Raw genomic sequence first — 23,161 nt, 5'->3', positions numbered from 1 at the left:
TGATATTATGTTCTAATTTAAGCTTTTACTTTAGAACTGTATTATGATTTTATCTCATTATTTTTTTTTAGATATCAAGTTGACGTATTTTTATTTATTATTATTATTGAAACGTACTTTAGAATTGTATTATGATTTTATCTACTTAATCTACTAAAACTGGGTTTTCTTCCTGTAAGACCCAGAATCTTTGAAAAGTCTTATTATGATCAAGTCTCAAATCATACTGTTATTTATAGCCTTAATTTCGGAAATCACTTTATTAAAGATAATTAAGGCAAGTTTTGATTTATGGGATTTGAAATAAGTTATGATTATTATCCAATTTCACAATTATTGGATTATTTTCTATATTCAGAGTATAAAGTTAGTAGTTGTGAAATAATAAGGATTTCTATATGATTTGAATTAAATAAGTAATATTTTCAATATTAATACTGCTACTTTGAAAAATAAGGGATTTAATTATATTACTCCGAATTATTTGATTTGGATATTTTATTGAAAATAATTTGTGAAATTGGGGAGCAAATAGTATTTTCTATATATAATTAGTGTTGGATTTAATTTGGGTTTCAATTACTATATTACCCCTATTTTTATTTGAAATTACGAAACTACCCCTAACCCTAAAAACCCTAACCCAGTTACCCATTCCCTATAACCCTACAGCCACCAAAACCCTCTCCCAACAATCAGCAGCAGCAACGGCTGCAAAGATGAAAGAAAGAAAGAAATAGAAAGGGAAGCAGGGGAAGGGGGTCTGCCGGAAGAGGAAAGGGGAGATCTGAGAGTGAGGGTTTCGCCACCAGTGGAAGGAGGGAAGCTCGCTGCGCCGCACCGCCGGCAGCATCGCCAAGCTCCCTCACCGTCGCACCATCACGTTGCCACCGATCTGCCGCCGCCATGGCCGTCGCGAAGGAGGGAACCCAGAACAGAGAGGCGCACGAAGAAGAGAAGCTTGCGGCTAGCCTTGTCGCCGCCACTGCTTCCGTGTCTTCCAACGGCGCTACTATCGCCGCCGTGAATCGCGGCCAGGGGGGAGCGAGAGCCCAGGAGAGAGGCGTGTCACACTCTGCTGCGGTCGAGCCAGCCTTGCTGCCTCCGCTGCTGGGGGTTGTTTCCGTCACGGTCGTCGCCAAGAGGGAGAGAGCAGTGCGGGAGGAACAGAATGCGATGGAGGAGAAGCCGGCTCCGCCACTGCTGATCTGCTGCTCTGCAGTGCTTAGCTGAAGCTTCTGCACTGTTGCTGTCGAAGGAGGAGGAAGCCTTGCCATTGTTCTGGTCACCAGGAGCAGTCCGGTGGCTACCGGAACCACCGCCGGGGATGCCGCCGCTTGGCTCAGTCACTTCTCCTTAGTTACGGTAAGAGTTACATTCCGGAACCCTTGAAAATCTGCACTTTGTTATATTTGGGTAGGAATCCTAAGGTTTTGATAACGTAGGGCTGAGTTCGAGTTATGGCATGTCACGGTTAGAGTTGTTGTTGCTGTTACGAGTAGTTGGGGCTGAGGTTGCCTCTGCCGCCAGAGCTGTTGCCGGGGTCGGTTCGAAATCGCAGCTGCTTCGTTTCACTAATTCAGTAAGTATTTATGTTTCGAAAAGCCTCGCGTTAGTATTCTATTGTGTTCGGTTAATGAATATGAGTTTTGATAACGTGGGGTCGAGTCCTGATTATTGTATGTTGCGATTAGTGTTGCTATGGTTATTGCGAACGTGACTGGGAGCTGAGGTTTTGGTTGCCGTCAGTTCGGGTTGAGGCGGAAAGGACTCTGTGAGACGTTTGGATTATGGAATTGCGTTTTGAGGTAGGGGCGCTTTCCAAAAACTATGTTTTATGTATTGGAATTATTACATATGGATACTGATGTGAGACAATTGGTGTTTGGTGATTGCATCTGCCTTATGTGTTATTTGATTGACTAGAGTGATTATGGATGTTGGTTTGGTTGAATTGTTGTGCGGCTTTATGAAATGTAATGTTTTGTAGTTGATTCTTTAAAGATTTGAAATCTGAGTTTGATCCGTTGAGCATTGATTTGAATTGAGTCAATTATTTTGATAATGTGAAAAGTCAAACGCACTTTTGAATTCAGCCTGGTTTACTTTAATTGACTTGGTTTTGGACAAATGATTTGTTATTGAGCCGTTTCCTTAAAGCTTTGGAAATTAGTTAAATCGGTTGACATTGATTTGATTTTGAAATGGTTTCCTTGAGATATGCCACTGAGGCGACTGTTGGATTTAGCGTGATTTTGAATTGATTTTTGGGTTCTGGACTGTTGAAAAGGATTGAGGAACGGTTTAGTTGGGACCCGAACCGGGTGGCAAAGTCCAAGTTTTAGGGGAGATGCTGCCGAAATTTCTATAAAATCCGAGGCTTTATTTGAAATGTTATTTGGGAAATTTGGAGTTTAATGCCTTTCCTATTTACTTGGAGGATTGTGAATTTATGGCTTCTTTTATTATTTTTACTTAGAACAATTATGAAAGCGATGAAGCTACGCTTTGAAAGAATTATTGAAAAGAGAAGCATGATTCCTCCTTACTTTTCCGAGAAGAATAGTATGTCTTTGGGTACAAGTTATTCGAAAAGGAATTTTGCCTTGAGGCTGTTTTAAAAGGTAAAACTGGTTTATGTTTTTCTCTATTAAACATAAAGAGTGTCCATTGGAAGAGTTTTCGTGATTTTAAAAGGAAGTGGATCTCGATTGACGAACCTCATTATTTTGACGTTTTGAATAAGATTCAGAGTACCCTTTGAACTCTAGTTTAACACAACAAAAATGATTCTCTTATCAGTTTGAAACGCTTCAGGTTTAATTATGGAATTGAAGCCGGTTTTTGTTTAAGAAAAGGAAATGGTTTTGAAAAGAGTAATTGATTACATGACTCGGATTGGCTTAGATCCTATTTTACTACCCAAATAAGGAAGCCAAGATTTTTAATGATTTTAAATGAATTTGGCGAAATGAGTTGTTATTCTTCCCTAAGGACTTGGGACTTTGCCGAGGAACTTTTGTTACAAAAATCCCATTGTTGGATGGGTGGTTTTGAATGTTTCAAAAGGAATCTTTAACTTTCCATGGTTTTGGAAGTTTTGGAAAGAGAATGCCGGGAGTGGCTATGTTTTAAAAAAGGGAACTCACTTTGAGTAAATTGGCTTATGAGCCTGAGATGATTTGAGAAACGAGATTTCTAAAGCCAAGGCTGAAAAGAGTTGAAACTTGATTTCAAAGTGAAACGAATTGAGAAAATGATTTATGGCTTAAATGCCGATTTCATAAATCTGATGATTTTTGAATGGTGGAAGTGCTGTTTTATTATGAGCCGGAATGGCCATGTATGATTATGAATATTGACTGGTTCTGGATTGAACCGTGAGCCGGAATGGCTGTGTGTGATTATCAATATTGGCTGGTTCTGGACTGAACCGTGAGCCGGAATGGCTGTGTGTGATTATCAATATTGGCTGGTTCTGGACTGAACCGTGAGCCGGATGGCTGAGATGGATGTTGATCCATGGATGAGATTGAATGCATGTATATGCTGAATCATTGATAAATGTGAATGTTGCACTTCCACTATCGGAGATGAGAGTTTCACTGGGAGGAAGCAGTGGCTAGCCACCACGTGCTCCAGGTTGAGACTCGAAGCTCTTTTGACCCTATGTCGTAAGTGTGGCCGGGCACTGTGAAAGTCCCGGATGAGCTCGCCCCCGTAAATATTCACCAGTGAGGGTGATGGATATGGATCATGATTATGATCAAGTTTATGATGAGTATAACTCGAGTTGGGGATGCGCGACAGAGGGACAGTCCAATGGTTAGCTACCAGGACTTGTCGGGTTGGCTCTATAACCGACAGATGATATCATCAGCCACTAGGGATAGGCATGCATCATATGCATTTGTGTGACATTGGTTGGGTGTACATATTATACTTGGTTTGCCTATGTGATTAATTGCTAACTGTTCTACTTGTAATAACTGTTTGTTTGTGCTTGAACTTCCTATCTGTGTTTGCATCTGGGACTCTGTTGGATTGTGGTGATTGGTTGTTGGTTGGATTGTTTGGGCCTAGGGCCGTGGTTGAAAAGAGATGAACTGATGGTTGATTTCGGTTTTGTGTTTCTGGTTTGGAATAAATTATGAAAGGCTATTTTGGTTCCGCATAGATAGACCGTTTTGAAAGGCTTTTAAGTTTTTGAGAATTGAATGGTTCCTCTTTCAGAAAAGATTTTCGACTTTACTTTTATTGTAAACCGTTGTTTTTGAAAAGAGGCATAAGACGGTTATGAATCACTGGTACGGTTTATCTTCATGTATCCTATTACAGTAATTCCCAAAAACCCTCTACTGAGAACCCTTTCGAGGATGATGTTCTCACCCCCCTATATTTTTCCCCTTTCAGGATATGGGCGCAGAAGTTACGAAGAGTTTATTTAGTTGTGGTTGAAATGCTCTGTATTACTTTAGACTATTATTTGTACCCTCGCCTTTATCTTGAGATATCCTGTAAGAGGGATAGGAATTGTATTGTCTAATGCTTGTAATATTATTTATATATATGTGTGTACATATATGGATGGACTCTTTATGAGCTTTTGTAAATTGTATGGTATCCTGTGAATGTACGCTATCGAACGAAAGTATTTTTGGGAGCGGTGTTGCGGTTTAAAGTTTCAAACAGGCTTATATTTTAGTATTAAATAGTATAAGTCGTCGTAATATCCGATCTATCAGAGTTGCGCAGCCGGAAGCGTGAGCTTTGGTAGTTAGGGTGTTACACTCCCAACTTATGATGGTGAGGTGTCATTTTCTCGTGAATCCATTTTTTCTCCAAAATGATTGCACTATTTCACTCTTTTAAATTTGTTTTTTAAAAATTATCTTTAATTGATATAATTATATTATAATTAGTATTTAATGAATGATACATAATTATAGTAATTTAAGATAATCTCTTTATTATAATTATACTAATCTCTTTTAAATTTATTTCAGAAAATTATTTTAATTATAATTATATAACAATATTATACTTAGTATTTAATAAATAATTCATAATTATACTAATTTAAAAAAATATATCCATTATAATTATATAAAATCAATAACTAATGTATTAGTAACCTAATTATCAGTCAAAAATATTTTTAATTATTTTAATTATATTAATTTTAATTATATTGATATAATTCTATATTTTATTCATTATCCTAAAATTTTATTAGTGACAAGTTATTATCTTAATGGTGACCTATATAATAATAATAATAATAATAATAATAATAATAATAATAATAATAATAATAATAATAATATAGAAAATTATATTTTAGAGAAATATAAATTGATTATTAATAATTAGTTATTAATAATGATAATTATATGATTAATTTTTAGTAATCATTAAATATATTTAATATAAATAACCAAGTTTAATAATTAGTTAACAAATAAAAGAAAATATTATTCCACGATTGTAGAAGCAACAACAAATAATATATAAATAACTAATTTAATATTAATGATAATTCAATATATATATATAAAATAACCAATTTAATATTAATAACGATAATTATCGTTATTATTCAATAATAATAATAATAATCTTCTTTTCTTTTATTAAAACACTCATCTAATTGAATTAATATAAATATTTAATGAAAATAAAGGATGGATTTTTTGGCTTGAAGGATAATACAATCGAATATTCTTGAAGATTTTAAAGCTATAAGTATATATTCTTCCTATATTAATATACGCATGCATGTTATCTCATTTTTTTCATAAATAGAAAATAGCATTTACCCGTTAAATTTGTTAGTTGCTTAACCGATTCATCTTATTTATTGTGATTGAGATTGATATATAATCATAAAGATTTTTTTCCTCCATTAATTTTAGTAAAAAAATCCATGACGTAAAATAAAATAAAATAAAGTCAGTATCTACTTTTTTCTCAATATTTTTTTATATTTACGGTAAATATTAAATGTAAAAAAAAAATAAATTAATTATTATCACTTTTATTTATTTACATTCATAATTAAATTTAATATAATTATAGTAAGTCTTTGTAATTATAACAATTTATATCTGTTACATATATAGCAATTATATTATATATAATTATATATCTCCTCTTTTATATATACTTAGCAAGTATTTCTATTTATATAATAATCTACTTAATATATTAAAATTGGGTTTTATCTCAACTAATGAGAGTGAGGTGTGGATTCCTCATAAATTCATTTTCCCTCCAAAATAAATGCATTTAATGAATAATGCATAATTATACTAATTTAGAAAAATATCTTTATTATAATTATATAAAATCCATATTTAATACATTATTAAACTACTTATCAATTATCAATCGGAAATATTTTTAATCATTTTAATAATAATAATAATATACTTCTACTTAATATACTAAAATTGTATTTTTCCCTAACTAATTAAAGTGAGGTGTCAATTTTTCATAAATTCATTTTTTTCCTAAAATAAAAGTACTATTCTCTCTTCTAAATTTATTTTAGAAAAATATCTTTATTATATTTATATTACAATTAATATTTAATGAATAATGCATGATTATACTAATTTAGAAAAATATATTTATTATAATTATTATATAAAATTAATATTTAATATATTATCAACTAATGAAAGCGAGGTGTCAATTTTTCATGAATTTATTTTCTCTCCAAAATGAAAGTACTATTCTCTCTTCTAAATTTATTTTAGAAAAATTAAAATTCCATGCTGAATATAGGTGGCAAGTTTAAAAAAAATAAACAAGTTAATGGAATCAAAGCATATTTCTATAATATATATAAGAATGTATATTTTTATTATATAAAAATTGAATTTCTGTACTTCATGATTGGCATGGCATACTTCTTAGCGTGTTTCTTAATTTATTTTTTATAACTCATTGAATACAATTTATTACAGTAAATTAATTATATCAACTAATTAATTTGGTTAGGTATTTAAATATCACACGATTTATTATAATTTATATCAATCAAATAATTATAATTTATTATATCAATTATTTTAATTCATTAATTTATAAAGTACATAATAACATAGATGATTTGTTACTTATACTGATTAAATACAATAAATACATATTAATTTAGTTAAAAAAATCATTGTCTCTTATGTTTTTCTATTTATTTTTTTTAATTCATTAAATCCAATCAATTATAATAAATTAATTATATCAACTAATTAATTTAATCAATTATTTTCTAATTTATTTTTTGAATTCAATAAATCAAATAAAATTAATTATTTGTATTGACTAATTGATTTGATTAATTTTTAAAAATATTTTTATTTAATTTATTTTATTTATTTAAATATAACTAATTAGTTATTTAATTTTATTAGGATAAATATCAAATTCTATTTCTAATATAAAAATACAAAATTTTATTCTTTCCATTTTTATTTTACCACTATAAAAGACCATATATCCTAGAAGAAAATATCATTTATTTATCAATTACTCTTTCATTAGGTAGCTTTTACAACAATTCTTTTTCTTCCTATGCGGCGTTGTCACAAGAAGGCAACTATCATGGACACAAATCAACACACACTCTTCAACTCATGTGCTCATCATTCAGAGCAATATATGATATGTTATCCATTAAGCATTTATAGACCATGGTGTTATCATGTATGCATAAATAAAAAAAAATCTGTAATTAAGCTTAAGTCATTTACCTATTTGTGTGATATATTGTAGTGCGAAATTACTTTCAATTTGTGTTGTGCAATGATATTATGGTTTAATTTAAGTTTTTATTTTAGAATTGTGTTATGATTTTATCTCATTATTTTCTCTTAGATATTAAGTTGATGTATTTTTATTTATTATTATTGAAGCGGATGTGATATAAAATTTGTAAAAAGAGAAAAAACTCACATTCAATTTATTTTATTGTAGTCTTCTATTCTTCTATTTCTTTTTATTTTTTATTCATTTTATTTTTTTAAATATCATATAATTTATTATAATTTATACCAATTAATTAATTATAATTCATTATATCAGTTAGCTTAATTCATTAATTTATAATATACATGATAAAATAGATCATTTGTTACTTATACGTTTATTTTTCTAAAATCTAAATCTGAATAATTATATTTTTAATTTTTGTTATGAACAAAATATTATTAATAATGAATAATAATTAACCACTAATACTTTTAATCAAAGTGTTTGGATGATTTTTATATTTATTAATATTAATTATTGATTATTTTTTTCATAAATAAATTATATTATAATTTTATGTTAGTTCATAATTGATTAATGATTAATGTTCATGAAGCTATGTTGCTCTAAATTTTATATTTTATAAATATTTTATTTAAAAATAATTTTTTTTAACATAAAAATATATTATTTTTAATAATATCATAATTTTATATTTTTTAATTATTCTAAATGAATATTTTATCAAATACCAATTATAGCCATTCTTTCATTTGCTTTTATTAATCTATTATCTAACTATTATATAAAATTAAAATCGTATTAATGAATTTAATATTAAAGTTAATTTGGCTTTTTATTATTTAGAGTGTTTTTCAAAGGTAGTGAAATTCCATTGATACTCAAATAAAATTACAAAAGAGTCCATAGGGTAGAATAAGTAAAATAATGTGACATTGCAATATCCAAATAAAACAATTTATGATCTAAAATGTTTATCTTTCTCTTTCTCGCCGTCTATTATATTATCTATTCTATCTATTCTATTATATAAAAATCGACTTTTTACCTTTAATGATAAAATCAACGTAGCATGCTTTTGCTTTATTTTGTTTAATTCATTAAAGACAATTCATTATGATGAATTAATTATATCAACTAATTAATTTGAATAGATATTTAAGTATCACACAATTTAAAATTATGTATATTAATTATTTGATTTAATTTTTATGATATATAAATTTAAGAAATAAATTAAAATAAGATAATTTATTACTTATTTAAATTAAATACAACAAATATAAATTAATTTAGTTAAAAATTTACTATTTTCTAATCTTCTATACATAAAAATGACAAAACAAAATTATAAAAATAATCTTTTTATCACTTTGCTATTTTAATTTTATTTTCTTTGCTTTTTTTTATGTATAATTTTATTTTATATTAACTTTGTTTATTTAATAATAAAATATACTCATATTAATTCTATCATATAATAATATATTTTTCTCCTATATTAATCGAAGAATTTCAATAGTTATCAACTACATCTAATAGAATGACTAAGAAGTGAGAACTACGAGAAGTTAAACCCAGGTTCAAAATGCTGAAACAAAGAAAAGAAAACAGTGGATATATGATTAGAGAAAAATGTATAATAATGACAAAATGTACTAAAACTAGATTTTTTCTCCAACTAATAAAAGTGAGGTGTTAATTTCTCATGAATTCATTTTTTCTCTAAAATGAAATCACTATTTTCTTTTCTAAATTTATTTTAGAAAAATATATTTATTATAATTATATTACAATTAACATTTAACAAATAGTGCATGATTATACTAATTTAGAGAAATATTTTTATTATAATTATATAAAATCAATATTTAATAGATTATCAACTAATAAAAATGAGGTGTCAATTCCTCATGAATTTATTTTCCCTCTAAAATGAAAGCACTATTCTCTCTTCTAAATTTATTTTAGAAAAATATCTTTATTATAATTATATTACAATATTACAATTAGCATTTAATGAATAATGCATAATTATAATAATTTGGAAAAATAAAATAAAGTCCAGTAATTTATCTTCCGATTGCACATGTGTGTAGAATAACTTTTAAGAAGGAGTCATGTATAGTAAATACAGTCGATGATTGTAAAACTGTATACTAACATTGATATAATATTATTTCAAGTATATGTTTTGCAGGCATCAAAGAAAAGTGTTGAGTTATTTTTTAGTAAATTTAAATTTTTTATTGTTTATTAGAAAATTTTGTGCATTAGAATTCTCTAATAATTTATTATTTATTTTGAGCTAATTTTGATATGGTAAAATAATATATAAACATTTGTTGGTGGGTCTAAGTATTATTAAGTTATTTATGGTCACATTGAGTATATATGTTTGATTTATTGAAGAAAGTAGATTATTAAAATCAATTAATAACTATTTTAGAGTTAATATATTTAACACTAGATTAAGAAAAAACAAATAATACATAACATGTTATATTTTTATTAATCAAATTATTATAATTTAAATTAATTTTAATAAAATAAATTAAAAATATAATTTCAATCTTATCACGTGCATGACACGAGTTAATACACTTGTTTTATATATCATTATTAATATCAATGACTAATTACTAATTTGACAATATCAAAATGTGCAACATGACATTCTTTAATTGCATTAAAATTAAAATTAAAATATTGAAATTGAAATATACCTGTATTATGTATCATATATTATTATCTAATTTAATAATCAAATGTGTCACATGACACTCTCTTATTAAAATTGAGCGAAAATATTTTTTTCCAAAATTAATAAACTTCATTCCTAAATTCTCTCATCTACCTCTCTCCATTTTTCAATTTCTCTCTACCATTTTTACTCTATATATAATTTATATTGTATATTAGTAATTTTGACAAATCAAAATATATATGTAATCCGATATTTTTTTATAACAATTAAAATAAAATTTTTTCTTCCAAAATTAACAAACTCACTCTCACTCTCATTCTTTATCTTTATTTTTCTCTCTCTTTTCTTTCATTCTCTATTTTGTCTATCTTTCTGTTCTGCAGAAAACAAAATTACCAAAATAATATAATTTAAATAAAAATTATTATTATTATATCCATATTTTTTTAGTTTTAAATTTTTACCACTTATCTTTCTAATCTATATTTTTATTTCTCTTCTTTTAAATATTTATTACATATAATTTGGAGAGAATACTAATGTTATAATTAAAAGTTAGAATCAAAATTCAATTATTTTAAAAAAAATTAATTTTGAATTAATTTTATAACTATCAATATAATTTTTTTATGCTAATATCTAATTATATTTTTATATACATAGAGAGAAAAAATATTATTTTTAAATAACAAGTATAAAAATTAATTATTTCTATTTATGCAACAGACTTAACACCTAATTAAATATAAAAGTGTACACGTTAAATTATCTCAAATTTTAGATAACGAATATTAAAATTAATTGTTAATAAAAGATTAGACATTTTCATATAAAAATAATAACTAAAAATCTTATTATTTGATTTTTTATCTATAGATACCTTGGTCTTCTTAGTCAGAGACTTTTGTCAACCTATGACTTTTTTTTTGTAAAAATAGTTTGATTTTATAAATATTTTGTGCCATGCATAATTTATACTGTCAAAACAAAGTGGACTGTAACTTTAAAAAATATATATTCCCGTAATGTTATTACGGGTAAAAATATCTATAGATACTTTGGTCTTTTTAGTCAGAGACTTTTGTTAACCTACAACTTTTTTTTGTAGAAGTAATTTAATTTTATAAATATTTTATGCCATACATAATTTATACTGTCAGAACAAAGTGGATTATAATTTTAAAAAATTGATATTCCCGTAACATTATTATTGGTAAAAATACTAGTTGAAAACTAACTTTAATGTACAATAATTGTTTTGTTTTTATCAAATTGAATTCAGATAACGGCCAAACTAACCATAAATAGCTGCCAAACTAACTCATAATTCCTCATTGAATCCCAACCCATCATCGTTTCGAGAAAAAGAAAATGAAATAGTCAACTTCTCATTGAACTATTGTATTTTTAAAAGATTTTTTAAAAAATAAAATAGTTTTAGGTGTATAATTTTTGTAAAATTTAATTAATTTAAGATATTTATTATTGTTGATTAAAAAAATAAATTGAAATGACAATTTAATATTTTTACTTTTAAAATATTATTTATTTATTTTTCTAGCATTTTTTATTATCCAATGATCGCATTAATATAATTTAATTCAATAAAATTATTTATTATCATTTGATTGAATAAAATTTCTATTTTAGCGAAAAATTTTAGGATTTCTCAACCTCAAGATCATCCATGTTAAAGCATTAAAAAAATAACTAAGAGTGTGGAAGCGTCTCTTCATTTGAGAGTATGATTGAGATCAAAGAGCTTGCCTCTTGTGGTTCTTTGATCTTCGTCAACCAAAACCTTCTGTATTTCTGATAGGGCTGAATTACAATTTTACTGTGGGAAAAGAGCTACCAAGGCGAGTTTGATGTCTTGGAGACCAAAATTCTGAAGTCATTATTTATATTTGAGTGTGACACTCATTAAACCCTAAAACTCAAATAAAATAGTACCTATGATTTTAATCTCATTTATCCAAATCAAAAGTAATAATGACTTATTTAATTCAACATTTATGACAATAAATGAGATAACTGTTATATAAGTCATTTAATGTGAAATTACTTAATTTGCGATTATAATTAATATATGTATTGTCCATAAATATATTAAGAAATAATAATTTCCTAACAATCTTCTACTTCGGTTATAAATATATATTTTCTTGAGATAATCAACTCTTATAAATTTTACGCGCAAATCTGAATGTTATTTCTCTTATTACTTTAATAATCTGGTCTATCTCATATATTAGTTATGAAATTATCGAAATTTGTATCACATTAGTGTCGCAACAAAACCACGATAATCCCATACTAAAATACTCAACCACATAGATCAAATTTGAATGAGAAAATTTAGAAATTACATGCAAAAATGATCTCATGCATGTCTATTTTTAACTTGAATAAAAGTTTTATTTTATTCGGTGACAGACTTAGATGAAACTGCAACGGCAACGTCCGGGCTCATAGCGACGGCGACTAAGTGATGAGTCTGTGGAAGAAGAAGAGAAGAACTTAACAGACTCACAATGAGAGAGAGAGAGAGAGAGAGAGAGAGAGAGAGAGAGAGAGAGAGAGAGAGAGAGAGAGAGAGAGAGAGAGAGAGAGAGAGAGAGACATTTACCTAGAGAAAAGGGACTCGGCAGGAGAAAGGTGGCGACGGGCTCAACAGCGACGGTAACGGGATGAGCAGCGATGATGACATGAGCTGTGAACAGTGACGGACCCAGAAAAATTTAGTAATGGGGCAAAAATATAATAAAATTTAAGTATAGATATTTTTTTTGCTTCCCACGATACTCAACAAGTTAAGAACTAATCCGTCATGAATTTGAATTTCATTTAAGAATCTATAATTGGCCGGCAACGAGTTGCTATCACTACAAGAAAATGAAGTATTTGTAACAAAAAATTTATATCAAATTTAAAATTGTTACAAATTATGGTTTTTTCGTAACAATAATTAGTTATTGTTACAAAATTTGTTTAGATATATTCAAATTTGTTTAGATATATTCAAAATTTAAAATTAGAACTATCTAATATATAATGATAAGAACTAGAAATATACACACAATTATTATTATAATATTTAAAATGATAAAATATAATTTCATACACATAGTATAATATTTAAAATAACAAAAAAATATTTATATGGGTTTTTTTTGTTTTTAACATGACTAATTATTATTTTTTTATATATATTTTTAAACAATTATTTTACTTTTTATTATCTCATATTTAATTGTCAAATCTACTTATTATAATTTTTATAGTATAAATAATTTTTTTACCAAAATAATTACAATATATTAATATATAGATAATATATTTTTTCATCTTAAACAATTTTTAAAAAATCACTAATAATTTAAGTTGTATTTAATTAGAAAACTAAGTTTTAATTTAATTATTAATTAATTAAATAATATAATAAAATTAATTATCACTATTTTTTGAGTTTATTTTTTTATTTTTCATACTAAATCAAATTTAACAATATAATTATTATTATGTGTTAAGTTTAACAAAATATTTTTTAACATAAAATACAAAAGAACTATTTATTTTTTATTTTGAGACAAATATAATATAATAAGTGGTATATATGTATATAAGTATTTATTTTTTAAAAAAAAAAATTGTGGAGGCAAATGTCCCCTCTATATTAAACGTGGGTCCGTCCCTGGTTGTGAAGGAAGATGGGAGTTGTGAAGGGGTAGGCGGCGATGGACTCAGCAACAACGATGATGGGAACTATGCGGTTTTTTGTGAAGAAGTCAAGAAGAAGAAGATTTTGGGTGAGGATGACTAAGTTTATCTTGCATGGCTATAGAGTATAGATTGAAGTTATGAATCACTAAATCTGTGATGTGAGGCAAATCCTAATTCCTAAAAAGTGTTTATATGTATATATTCGGGGCGGGTATACCCTAAACCCGACCATGCCCTGTCCTGAGCAAAATCTGCCCCGACTGGAGTCAAGTTATTACCCTCTTCATCCGGGTATGGATGGGTCGGGTACCCGCGTATTCGGAAACTCCTGCTAAGTCTAACCACGTATTGATACTCCATTTATTAAGGGTTTATCGCTAGCCAATGAATTGCTATATACACAATACGAGATTCTAACTCCTAATAGTTATTTAAGCGGACGAGTGAAATGATCACTTAACAAACTCAAATTGATTAAGACAAATATGAATTTTTTTAATATTTTAATATTAAAAATTCTCAGAGTTTGATTTTAATTATAACTTTATAAAATATTTATAATAATTACTATATATATTATTTAATTTTTTAATAAATTTTTTATATAATTTTATGTATTATCCTATACAGAATACGGAAACATACACTAGTTAATTAATAACAATATAATTAGTCTACCATAATCTTAATCTAATCTTTTATTATAATTAATTTTAATTAAATAATCAAATAACTTGAATATAAATATGTCTAATCTAATCGTATAAAGAAAGAGTAGATTTTCTATATATATATATATTGGGAATAAAATATCACTTTAAAATAAAATTATTATTAATGACATATAAATATTGAAATTATATTAATACATTAATAGAAATACATTATTATAATAAAAAGTTGCAAGAATTAAAATAACTAAAACTTATTAACTTTAATTAGTTAAATTAGCATAAAATAAGAAAGAGATGATTAATCAGATTAAATAAATTAAAAAATATTACTAAATAAAGTAAATATCACAATAATTATATTACTAATTGAAAAAAAAATCAATTTAACCAATTTAAATTTTTATTAAAAATAGACAATTAAAGATCATCAATGAATAAAAATAAATAGGATATAATACATTAAAAAATAATTTTGGTAGTATAAATAATAAAATTAAATTATTATATACAATTTTTACTTTTTATCTTATTATGATTGAAGTTAACATTAATGGTAAAAAAATAATTTTAGATAGTCCTAATTTGTATTTTACAACATAGTTAAAGCACAATTCATAATTTTTTATTTTGTGATTAATTAACATTTTTTAAATTTTTTGGTTAAGTCTTCTGTAATTTATGATTGCTAAATTTTTTCTACAAAATACAAATTGATGATGAATTATTACAATTATAATTAATTAAAAAAATAAAAAAAATTATAAAAAATCAAATAAAAGATAAAAAATAGAGTAAACATTTATTTTGAAACTAAAAATTTATTAATTGTGCTAGAAATTCTAAAAATTTGTATCTTATTATATAATCAATTTTGTTACTCACTTTAACTTTATTATTCATTTATTGTATCTAAAAAAGTATATAATGTCACACTTATTTTAAAAAAGATGAAACTCTTCAAATACACGGTATAATATATAATTTAAGAACAATAAAATAAAAATTTTTAGAATTTTATAATAGTATTTGAAATTTTCAATGACATAATACAAAGTGTTTAAATCGACCAAATGAATTCAATAGTTATCCTTTGCACATCTTATTTAAATTTGAATTTTAAAATTTAATTTGTATCTTTCTTTTTCTAATATAAATTATTTTTGACAAAAAATAGAGAAAAAATTTATTAGACCAAAAAAATATCCTATCAAAAAATTATTATAAAGAGATTTATAATTAGAGAAGAAAATAATAAAAGTATTAATAATAATTAAGAAAAAGAAACGAAGCTTGTATTAAAGAATGTTAGAAAAATAATAAAGTTCATATTAATAATAATAATGCTGAGAAATGATGTTGCTGCTTTAGACTTCTAACCTTTATTTTTGGCTATCTTTTTTTCTTTTCTTTGCTTTTTTTTTTTAATTATCAAGTCATAAAAAAATAAAGAACAATTCAAGAAAACGAAAATAGGAAGATCGAAAACAGTAAGATCAATAGTAACTATACAAATTAAAATACATAGGAGAAAAATAAACTATTATATGATAGAATTAACATGAGTATATTTTATCATTCAAACAAAGTTAACGCACAACAAAATTATATGTAAAGAGAAAAATAAATTTAATTTTAGTATATTAATAATATAAAATATTTTATATAATCATTCAATTCAATTAGATTTATCTATTTAGATCATTATTGAAAAATAAATTTAAGATACCGACATATAATTACTTTAAATTAAGCAATAATTATCAATACTATATAAGGAACACACTATTTCACTAAGAGTGATTGCCATAAGAAATAATTTTCCAATTTTCTATACTAATATTGAAAAGTTTATATAATACTATATAATAATATTATCATTATCAATACTATATGATATCAAAACAAAAAAAAAAAATCACCATGCTAATATAATATTATCAATATTATATAAATCATCTTTGCATTTATTTTTCTATACGTATATAATATTTAATTAACAAATTAAGACATATATAATATTTCGTTAATACATATATAATATAAAGTGATTTATAAATTATTATTAATTCGTATATAATGTATAATTAAATTTAATGAATTTAATTAGAATAAACAACAAATTATTTATTTTATTTCAAACTTTATAAATAAATAAATTAATTAACTAATATAAAAAATTATAATTAATGTAGTAAAATTAATTAAGTAATAAATATTATAATAAATTATATTAACATTTAAATATCTAAACAAATCAATTAGCTGATATAACTAAGTCATAGTAATAAATTGTATTGAATGAGTTAAAATAATTAAATTGAAAAACACTCTCCAGAATATGCCACGTCATCATTAAATACAGAAATATGATTTTTATATAATAGAATAGATTTTTACATTTTCTCTTGAATGGTACTTTCTTTCCTGGGTATTTACTATTTAGATAACTAGACTAGTAATACTTATTAATATTTCTGTACCGCCTTAATCACAAAAATACTATCTTACTTCTTCAATACCTCAAATTAAGCATCAAATAAAAGTTGAAAAAGTCAAAACATGACTCCGTTATGACTTATGCGTAAACGCCTTGTCAAAAGGGTTGAACCAATAATCTTGTGTTTACAGTTCACTAGCACTGCTTAACTTCGACCACCGGATCAGTTACCACACAGTAGTAGTACGAAAATTTTAAATGCAGACAAATCTACTAATAAAAAAAAAAAATAATAACTATTTCTACTCATAAAAGATAATTTTGTACGATAAAATTATCTAAATACTGAAAAATCACCTAAAAATCCCAAATTAACCTTTTCTTAACTCTAATCTCAACACCCTTTCCCAAAATTCTTTTCATGAATTTCACCATCTCCTTCACCACCGCCACTAACACCATCGTCACCAACTGTAAGCCCCACCTTCCTCCTTCCGCTTCAAGCTATGGTGGATGGCTCAGAAGATGGGAGACAAAGGACGGCTCCCACCTTGAATCCGACTACGATGATGAGAGTAACCAGATCGTCTACACCGTCTTCCTCCCTCTCATTGAAGGAAGCTTCAGAGCATGCCTTCAAGGCAACAACCGCGACAAGCTCGAGCTTTGCATCGAGAGTAGAAATTCCGACACAAAGGTATTGTCCTTTAGCCACGCGCTCTTCATCAACACCAGCAACGGCCCCTTTGCCACCGTCCACGACGCATTCCAGGTCGTGAAGAATCGTGGATTTCTTTGGGTGGTGCACGTGAGACGCTTTCTACCAGGAGGTGACGCAGGAGGGCGTGGAGGACGGGATCCAATCCCTGGCGGTAGGTGGTGCGTCGCCGAAGTTCCCTTTGTCTCGGAAATTAGGGCTTATAGCTAGTGGTAGTGGTGGTGTTGGTGAAGGAGATGGTGAAATCCAGGAAAAGAATAAAAGGAAGGATTGAGAATTGGAAGAGGAATATTGAAATTAGGGTTAGGAAAAGGGTAATTTTGGGATTTTTTGTAATTTTTCATTGTTTGGATAATTTTATCATACGAAACCATTTTTTATGGGTAGAAATGGTAGTTTTTTTTTTATGGATAAATTTATCAACATTAAAAACTTTCGTAGGTAAAAATGGTAGTTTACTCATAATAATAATGAATCTGTTGGTAGCACTAACTGTGTGCCCTTAACATTGCTAATTACTGTTGGTAATTGCCTTCTGGTTCTGTTGGTAATTGCTCACCCACAAAAATGCTGCATGAAAAAGCTTTCATTCTTGTTAGTTATTGTTGGCTATTAAGTACATAAGGCCCAACCACTATCTCCCTTTGTTCTGGTGTTTTTATCAACTCCGGGAGTAGTGAAAGGTTAATGTCACAGGTTATGCTGCTGAGTGACAAGGGGCATTCTCTGTTCATTTTTTATCTGTAACTCTTTTTTCTTTTCTTGGTAGGGGACGGGAGAAGAGAATATTGGAGTGCGCTCTTTTTTAGTTCTCAATTTTAGCTGCCTCTAAAAATTAAATAAGAGAATATTGGATTGGGTGCTTGTACCTTGGGAGTAAGTCATCTTTGAACTCTATAAGCTTTGTCTATTTTTCGTGTTCTCATTTTTATTTTCCAGTGAATAGAGCAAGGGTACTGTAGCAAATTGAATAAAGTACTAAATTTGTCCCTTACGTTTGGATGTAATTCTGCTTTGGTCCTTAAGGTTTAAAGTGTCCTATTTGAATTTAAAAAAGTTTCATTAAGTTTCAATATAATCCCACCGTGAGGTCAAAGTTAAATAATTAATGGAACGTCCTACATAACAACAGTACAAAAACAAGGTCGATAATATGGAGAACAAGTACAAGCTCCGGAGGCACAAAATCAACCGTGGATGCATCAATACATTTATTTATCATTTTTTTTAGTTCTATAGAAAATATTTCATTTAAATTGTAAGAACAATGATAAATAAATGTATTGATGCATCCACGGTTGATTTTGTGCCTCTGGAACTTGTACTTGTTCTCCAGATTATCGACCTTATTTTTGTACTGCTGTCATGTAGAAGATTCCGTTAATTATTTAACTTTGACATCACGGTGAGACTACATTGAAGTTAAATGAAACTTTTTTGGATTCAAATAGAACACTTTAAACCTTAAGGACCAAAACAGAATTACGTCCAAACGTAAGGGACTAATTTAGTACTTTACCCATAGCAAATTATACTCTATAAGTCCTGATCGTTGTTAATCAATGCCAATAGTTATCAATTTCCAACTAAAAAATATTTGTTAATCATCTTAGATTCATAGTTACTAGTTTTAACCTTTTAGGTACTTAAAACATAAGATTAAGTAGGCAATATATATAATTGCAACTTACCCGAAAAAGTAAGCAGAAAATTTGGGACCAAAGACTACAATTGCTTCCTTAACCAACTTCCTCTTCACTATCTTCCTTCTTTGCACGGTCGCGCTGCTCAATAGTCCACAAATGTGAAGGGAGGAGGGCCTTTTGTGAAGGTAATTCTGCTATAAATAGAAGAGTCTGGGCCCAGCCAGCATATTTACCATATTTGGTTACAAAAGCCTCCGCAACACGATCACAGAGCTTAGGCGTCAACCGGGAACCTGCAAGCTCAGGTAAGAGGTACCTCGTAGCAATCTTACCCAAGTTTAAAAATGACACATGCACAACATTTTACAAGATGACATAATCAATAAAGCGGAAACAACATATATATTGTACAATAAGAGAATAATTCAATTAGGTAGAAATCACAAACAGCAGGATCATGAATCTCCTAAAGCCACAATCAAATCAACAGATATCTTATTCTCAAAAAGCAAATATAGTAATATATAGAAATCAAACTGAAAAAATATGCCAAGCTGAAAGCTACAAGAAATACTACTACGTAGCTAACCTGCCAGACATGGGTGTCAACAGGAATGGCATGATGCTGATCAAGGGAGAATAGAGCAATGCAAGCAGCCACCTTAGGACCCACCCCAGGCAATGTACAAAGTGCACATATAACTTCTTCCAGATCCAACTCACGCAGAGATCTAAGCCATTCTTCGCCTCCTTCTGGTTTCAATCGCAAAGCACTCACTGTCCCAACTATATACTTTGCCCTACATAAAAACAACACAAAATTCAACACCTTCATTCATAACCTATTTTACAAGTACTACATTTTCACTCACAAAAGCTTATTGTATGAATATATATATGCATATTTGAATAAAATACTGCTGCTTTAAACTTCTTAAATTTGTGACTAATTTTTTCATAGACTTGCTGCTCATATCAAATACTTATTTTCATATTTGTGCATCATAAGTTCATAACAGAAACTCTATATATATATATATATATATATATATAAGATAATGAGTGAACCTGTAACCAAAACCAGCTTTTCTAAGCTGTTCCTCCGAGACCAAGGAGAGCTGCTCTAAAGTGGGAAAAGCATGGAACTTGAATCCCTCAACAGTGCCCAAGTATGTCCCCAAAGAGGAAATGTAATCCACCATCTTGGTAATCCTCCCAATGTTGTTGTTCGATGAACACAGGAATTGGATCAAGCACTCAAACGGGTCTTGCCGGAGCACCCTCGCGCCGCCGAGGTGCTCCGCCAGCTGAGCGAACCTGACATCGGATTCGGAGAACACATTCCAGAGGTTGGAGAGCAAAACGCCGGCGTTTAGAAAATCGAGGAGTGCCTCCATGGCTTGACGACGGTGGTGGTGGTGGGCCTGTGTTGAATGGAGGCAGTATGAAACGTCGCCGTTTTGGAGGTGCTTGAGGGAAACTAGGTGGGAGGAAACAACGCCAGTGAATTGATTGGGGGCGGTGTTTTTCCAGCGGAAGGTTTGACCGGTGGGGAAGGTGAGCGAGAGCGAGAGTTCTTGGCGCGTGAGATTGAGTGGGACCCACTCGCAGTTGGGATTGGATTGTAAGGGTTTCGGAATGGATGATGCTATTGGTGGTTTGACGATGGAGCGGTGGGTTCTGTGGAGGGTTTTGATTTGTGGAGTTGGAGGCGTTGATGGAGGTTTTGCGTTTGGGGAGCTTTTTGGCTTCATGACAATGGTTCGTCTCAAATTGAAATTGAGCTTGAAATTGATCGTGTGCATGCGCTCTCTCACCTTCAGCTTCAATGTCACTCTCTTTTTTTTCTCCCTTTCTCTGTTCCCAGGGGATTCAGAGAAAGCAGTTAACGGTTACACTGCAATGGATCGGGTCAGGTCTCAAGGAAATTGTTGTTGTAAATCACATTTTTATATAAAAAAAAAATAAATAAATAGTTTTGCTACGCATCTAAATTTTTTTTTTTAACAGGTCTGCATACAAGCCTTTTTGGCTTACAAGTTATACAAGTTGGCCCAAACTCAACAAAAAGCACGCGCACTATACTCCTCTACAATCGAGCGTAAATACACATGCCTTAATCACCGTTTCGTTTTTTCAAAGTGCGCTCATTATGACAAACTATTCCTCTTCTTCCTCAATCAATACCTGTAATACCTGGTTAACTGAAATTAATTAAATAATGAGTTAAATAGGAGCAAATATGGTTGGAAGATTTGGCAATTGGAATTTGATAATTTAAATATGATATTTGGATTCAGTGAATTTTTCCGAGTCGGAAAACATAGTTTTCTGCGTAAAAGCGCGCAGTAGAATTCTGATTGGCAGTACCGGCTAAGATCTGTCTAGTACTACAGCTGAGGAAATTGATTATGAGTAAATAAGATTAAGGAATGAGGAATTATAATTAGGTGAGGTAGAAATTTTTAAAGTGCGATTTAGAGCGCTAATCTTAAAGGGTTTTGGCCCAAAATTGGGCCAACGGACAAAAATAAGTGAACCAGGCCTAAGTGGACCCAAGACCCAACATATATAAACATTAGTTATGAGCATTTCAGCTCATTTTACCCTAAAAGGAAGGGTTGGGGCGCTGATTTGGGAAGAGAGAAGAGAAGAGAGAAAACCTAACTCTCTTTGATCTTCAAACCACCATAACTTGAGCTACGGAGCTCCGATTGACAAGCCGTTTGTGGTCACGCGTCGATCTTCTCATCCTCTACAATTCTATCTAAGTTTTGTGGTGAGTATTCCATTCATCTCTGTCCAGTTTTCAAAATTATCCACCATTACACGTTTTTGGGTAGTTAGTGTTGAAATCTTGTGATTTTGGGTGTTTAGGGATACTCCAACATGGATTCTAAGCGGGTTATATCCCTACTTCATATGGGATGAGGTAAGAAGTGCTCAAACCCTTGTGATTTGTCATTTTTATGAGCCCTAGGTTGATGTATGTATGTGATATTGGTTATGTTAGTGTATTTGGTGATGTTGGTGTACAATTGGGAGATTGGTATTGCTTGAAGAGCTTTGGTGAGGCTTGGAGCTAAGGTTGGTGAAGACTTCCAAAGAAGAGGCTCAATTGGTTTGGCTACAAGAGGTACGGTTTAAGTTTCATTTAAGTACCGTGTGGTGTGATGAGAATTTCTAGGCTAGATGCCCCTAGGATTAAGTTTGGATTGTGTAAATGGTTGGTGCTAATATGCATAGTTGGTATATAATATGAATTAATGATTGGGTTGAGAATTGCGTGGCCTTGTATGTTTGGTGTATTGAAAATTTGATGTATTGGGTAATGAGTATTGATTTGTGGTTTATGCATTTAAATTGTGAAATTGGGCCGGAGGCCGTGAATTTTGGGCCGGAGGCCGGAAAGAGGTAAGGAAGGTAAGTTGACGTGTGCATTATATGATGACACAAGTGATTGGATAAATTTCAGATAATGAA

At 28.8% G+C, this 23,161-nt stretch overlaps 2 protein-coding genes across 6 annotated transcripts; one reads left to right on the top strand and one right to left on the bottom strand.

The window, feature by feature from the left end:
• Positions 1-757: 757 nt before the first annotated feature.
• Positions 758-4,654, top strand: LOC140181724 (uncharacterized). Its single transcript, XM_072226210.1, has 4 exons — positions 758-1,365; positions 1,446-1,582; positions 1,695-1,808; positions 4,414-4,654. Exon 1 carries the CDS (start codon positions 907-909, stop codon positions 1,231-1,233), a length of 327 nt encoding a protein of 108 aa, XP_072082311.1. The 5' UTR covers positions 758-906; the 3' UTR covers positions 1,234-1,365; positions 1,446-1,582; positions 1,695-1,808; positions 4,414-4,654.
• Positions 4,655-12,676: 8,022 nt separating this feature from the next.
• On the bottom strand, positions 12,677-21,623 carry LOC112771551 (N-glycosylase/DNA lyase OGG1). 5 transcript variants are annotated; one of them, XR_003187108.3, is made up of 5 exons: positions 20,747-21,602; positions 20,268-20,478; positions 19,724-20,005; positions 13,110-13,193; positions 12,677-12,977 (listed from the first exon to the last, which is right to left on the bottom strand). XR_003187108.3 is itself a non-coding variant. In XM_025816326.3 (4 exons), exons 1-3 carry the CDS (start codon positions 21,481-21,483, stop codon positions 19,772-19,774), a joined length of 1,182 nt encoding a protein of 393 aa, XP_025672111.1. In that variant the 5' UTR covers positions 21,484-21,621; the 3' UTR covers positions 17,230-18,602; positions 19,724-19,771. The 5 variants fall into 5 exon arrangements, 3 of the variants coding, with proteins under 3 accessions (XP_025672111.1, XP_072082310.1, XP_025672110.1); XR_011876844.1 differs by lacking the exons at positions 12,677-12,977; positions 13,110-13,193 and adding exons at positions 18,471-18,602; positions 18,902-18,988 and having other exon boundaries at positions 20,747-21,599; XM_025816326.3 differs by lacking the exons at positions 12,677-12,977; positions 13,110-13,193 and adding an exon at positions 17,230-18,602 and having other exon boundaries at positions 20,747-21,621.
• Between the last annotated feature and the right edge of the window lie 1,538 nt (positions 21,624-23,161).

The sequence above is a fragment of the Arachis hypogaea genome, chromosome 18 (genome assembly GCF_003086295.3).
Source record: "Arachis hypogaea cultivar Tifrunner chromosome 18, arahy.Tifrunner.gnm2.J5K5, whole genome shotgun sequence".
In the NCBI taxonomy this organism is placed as follows: Eukaryota; Viridiplantae; Streptophyta; class Magnoliopsida; order Fabales; family Fabaceae; genus Arachis; species Arachis hypogaea.
Note: the sequence above shows the minus strand (reverse complement) of the source record. Positions and strands in the feature narration are given on the sequence as shown.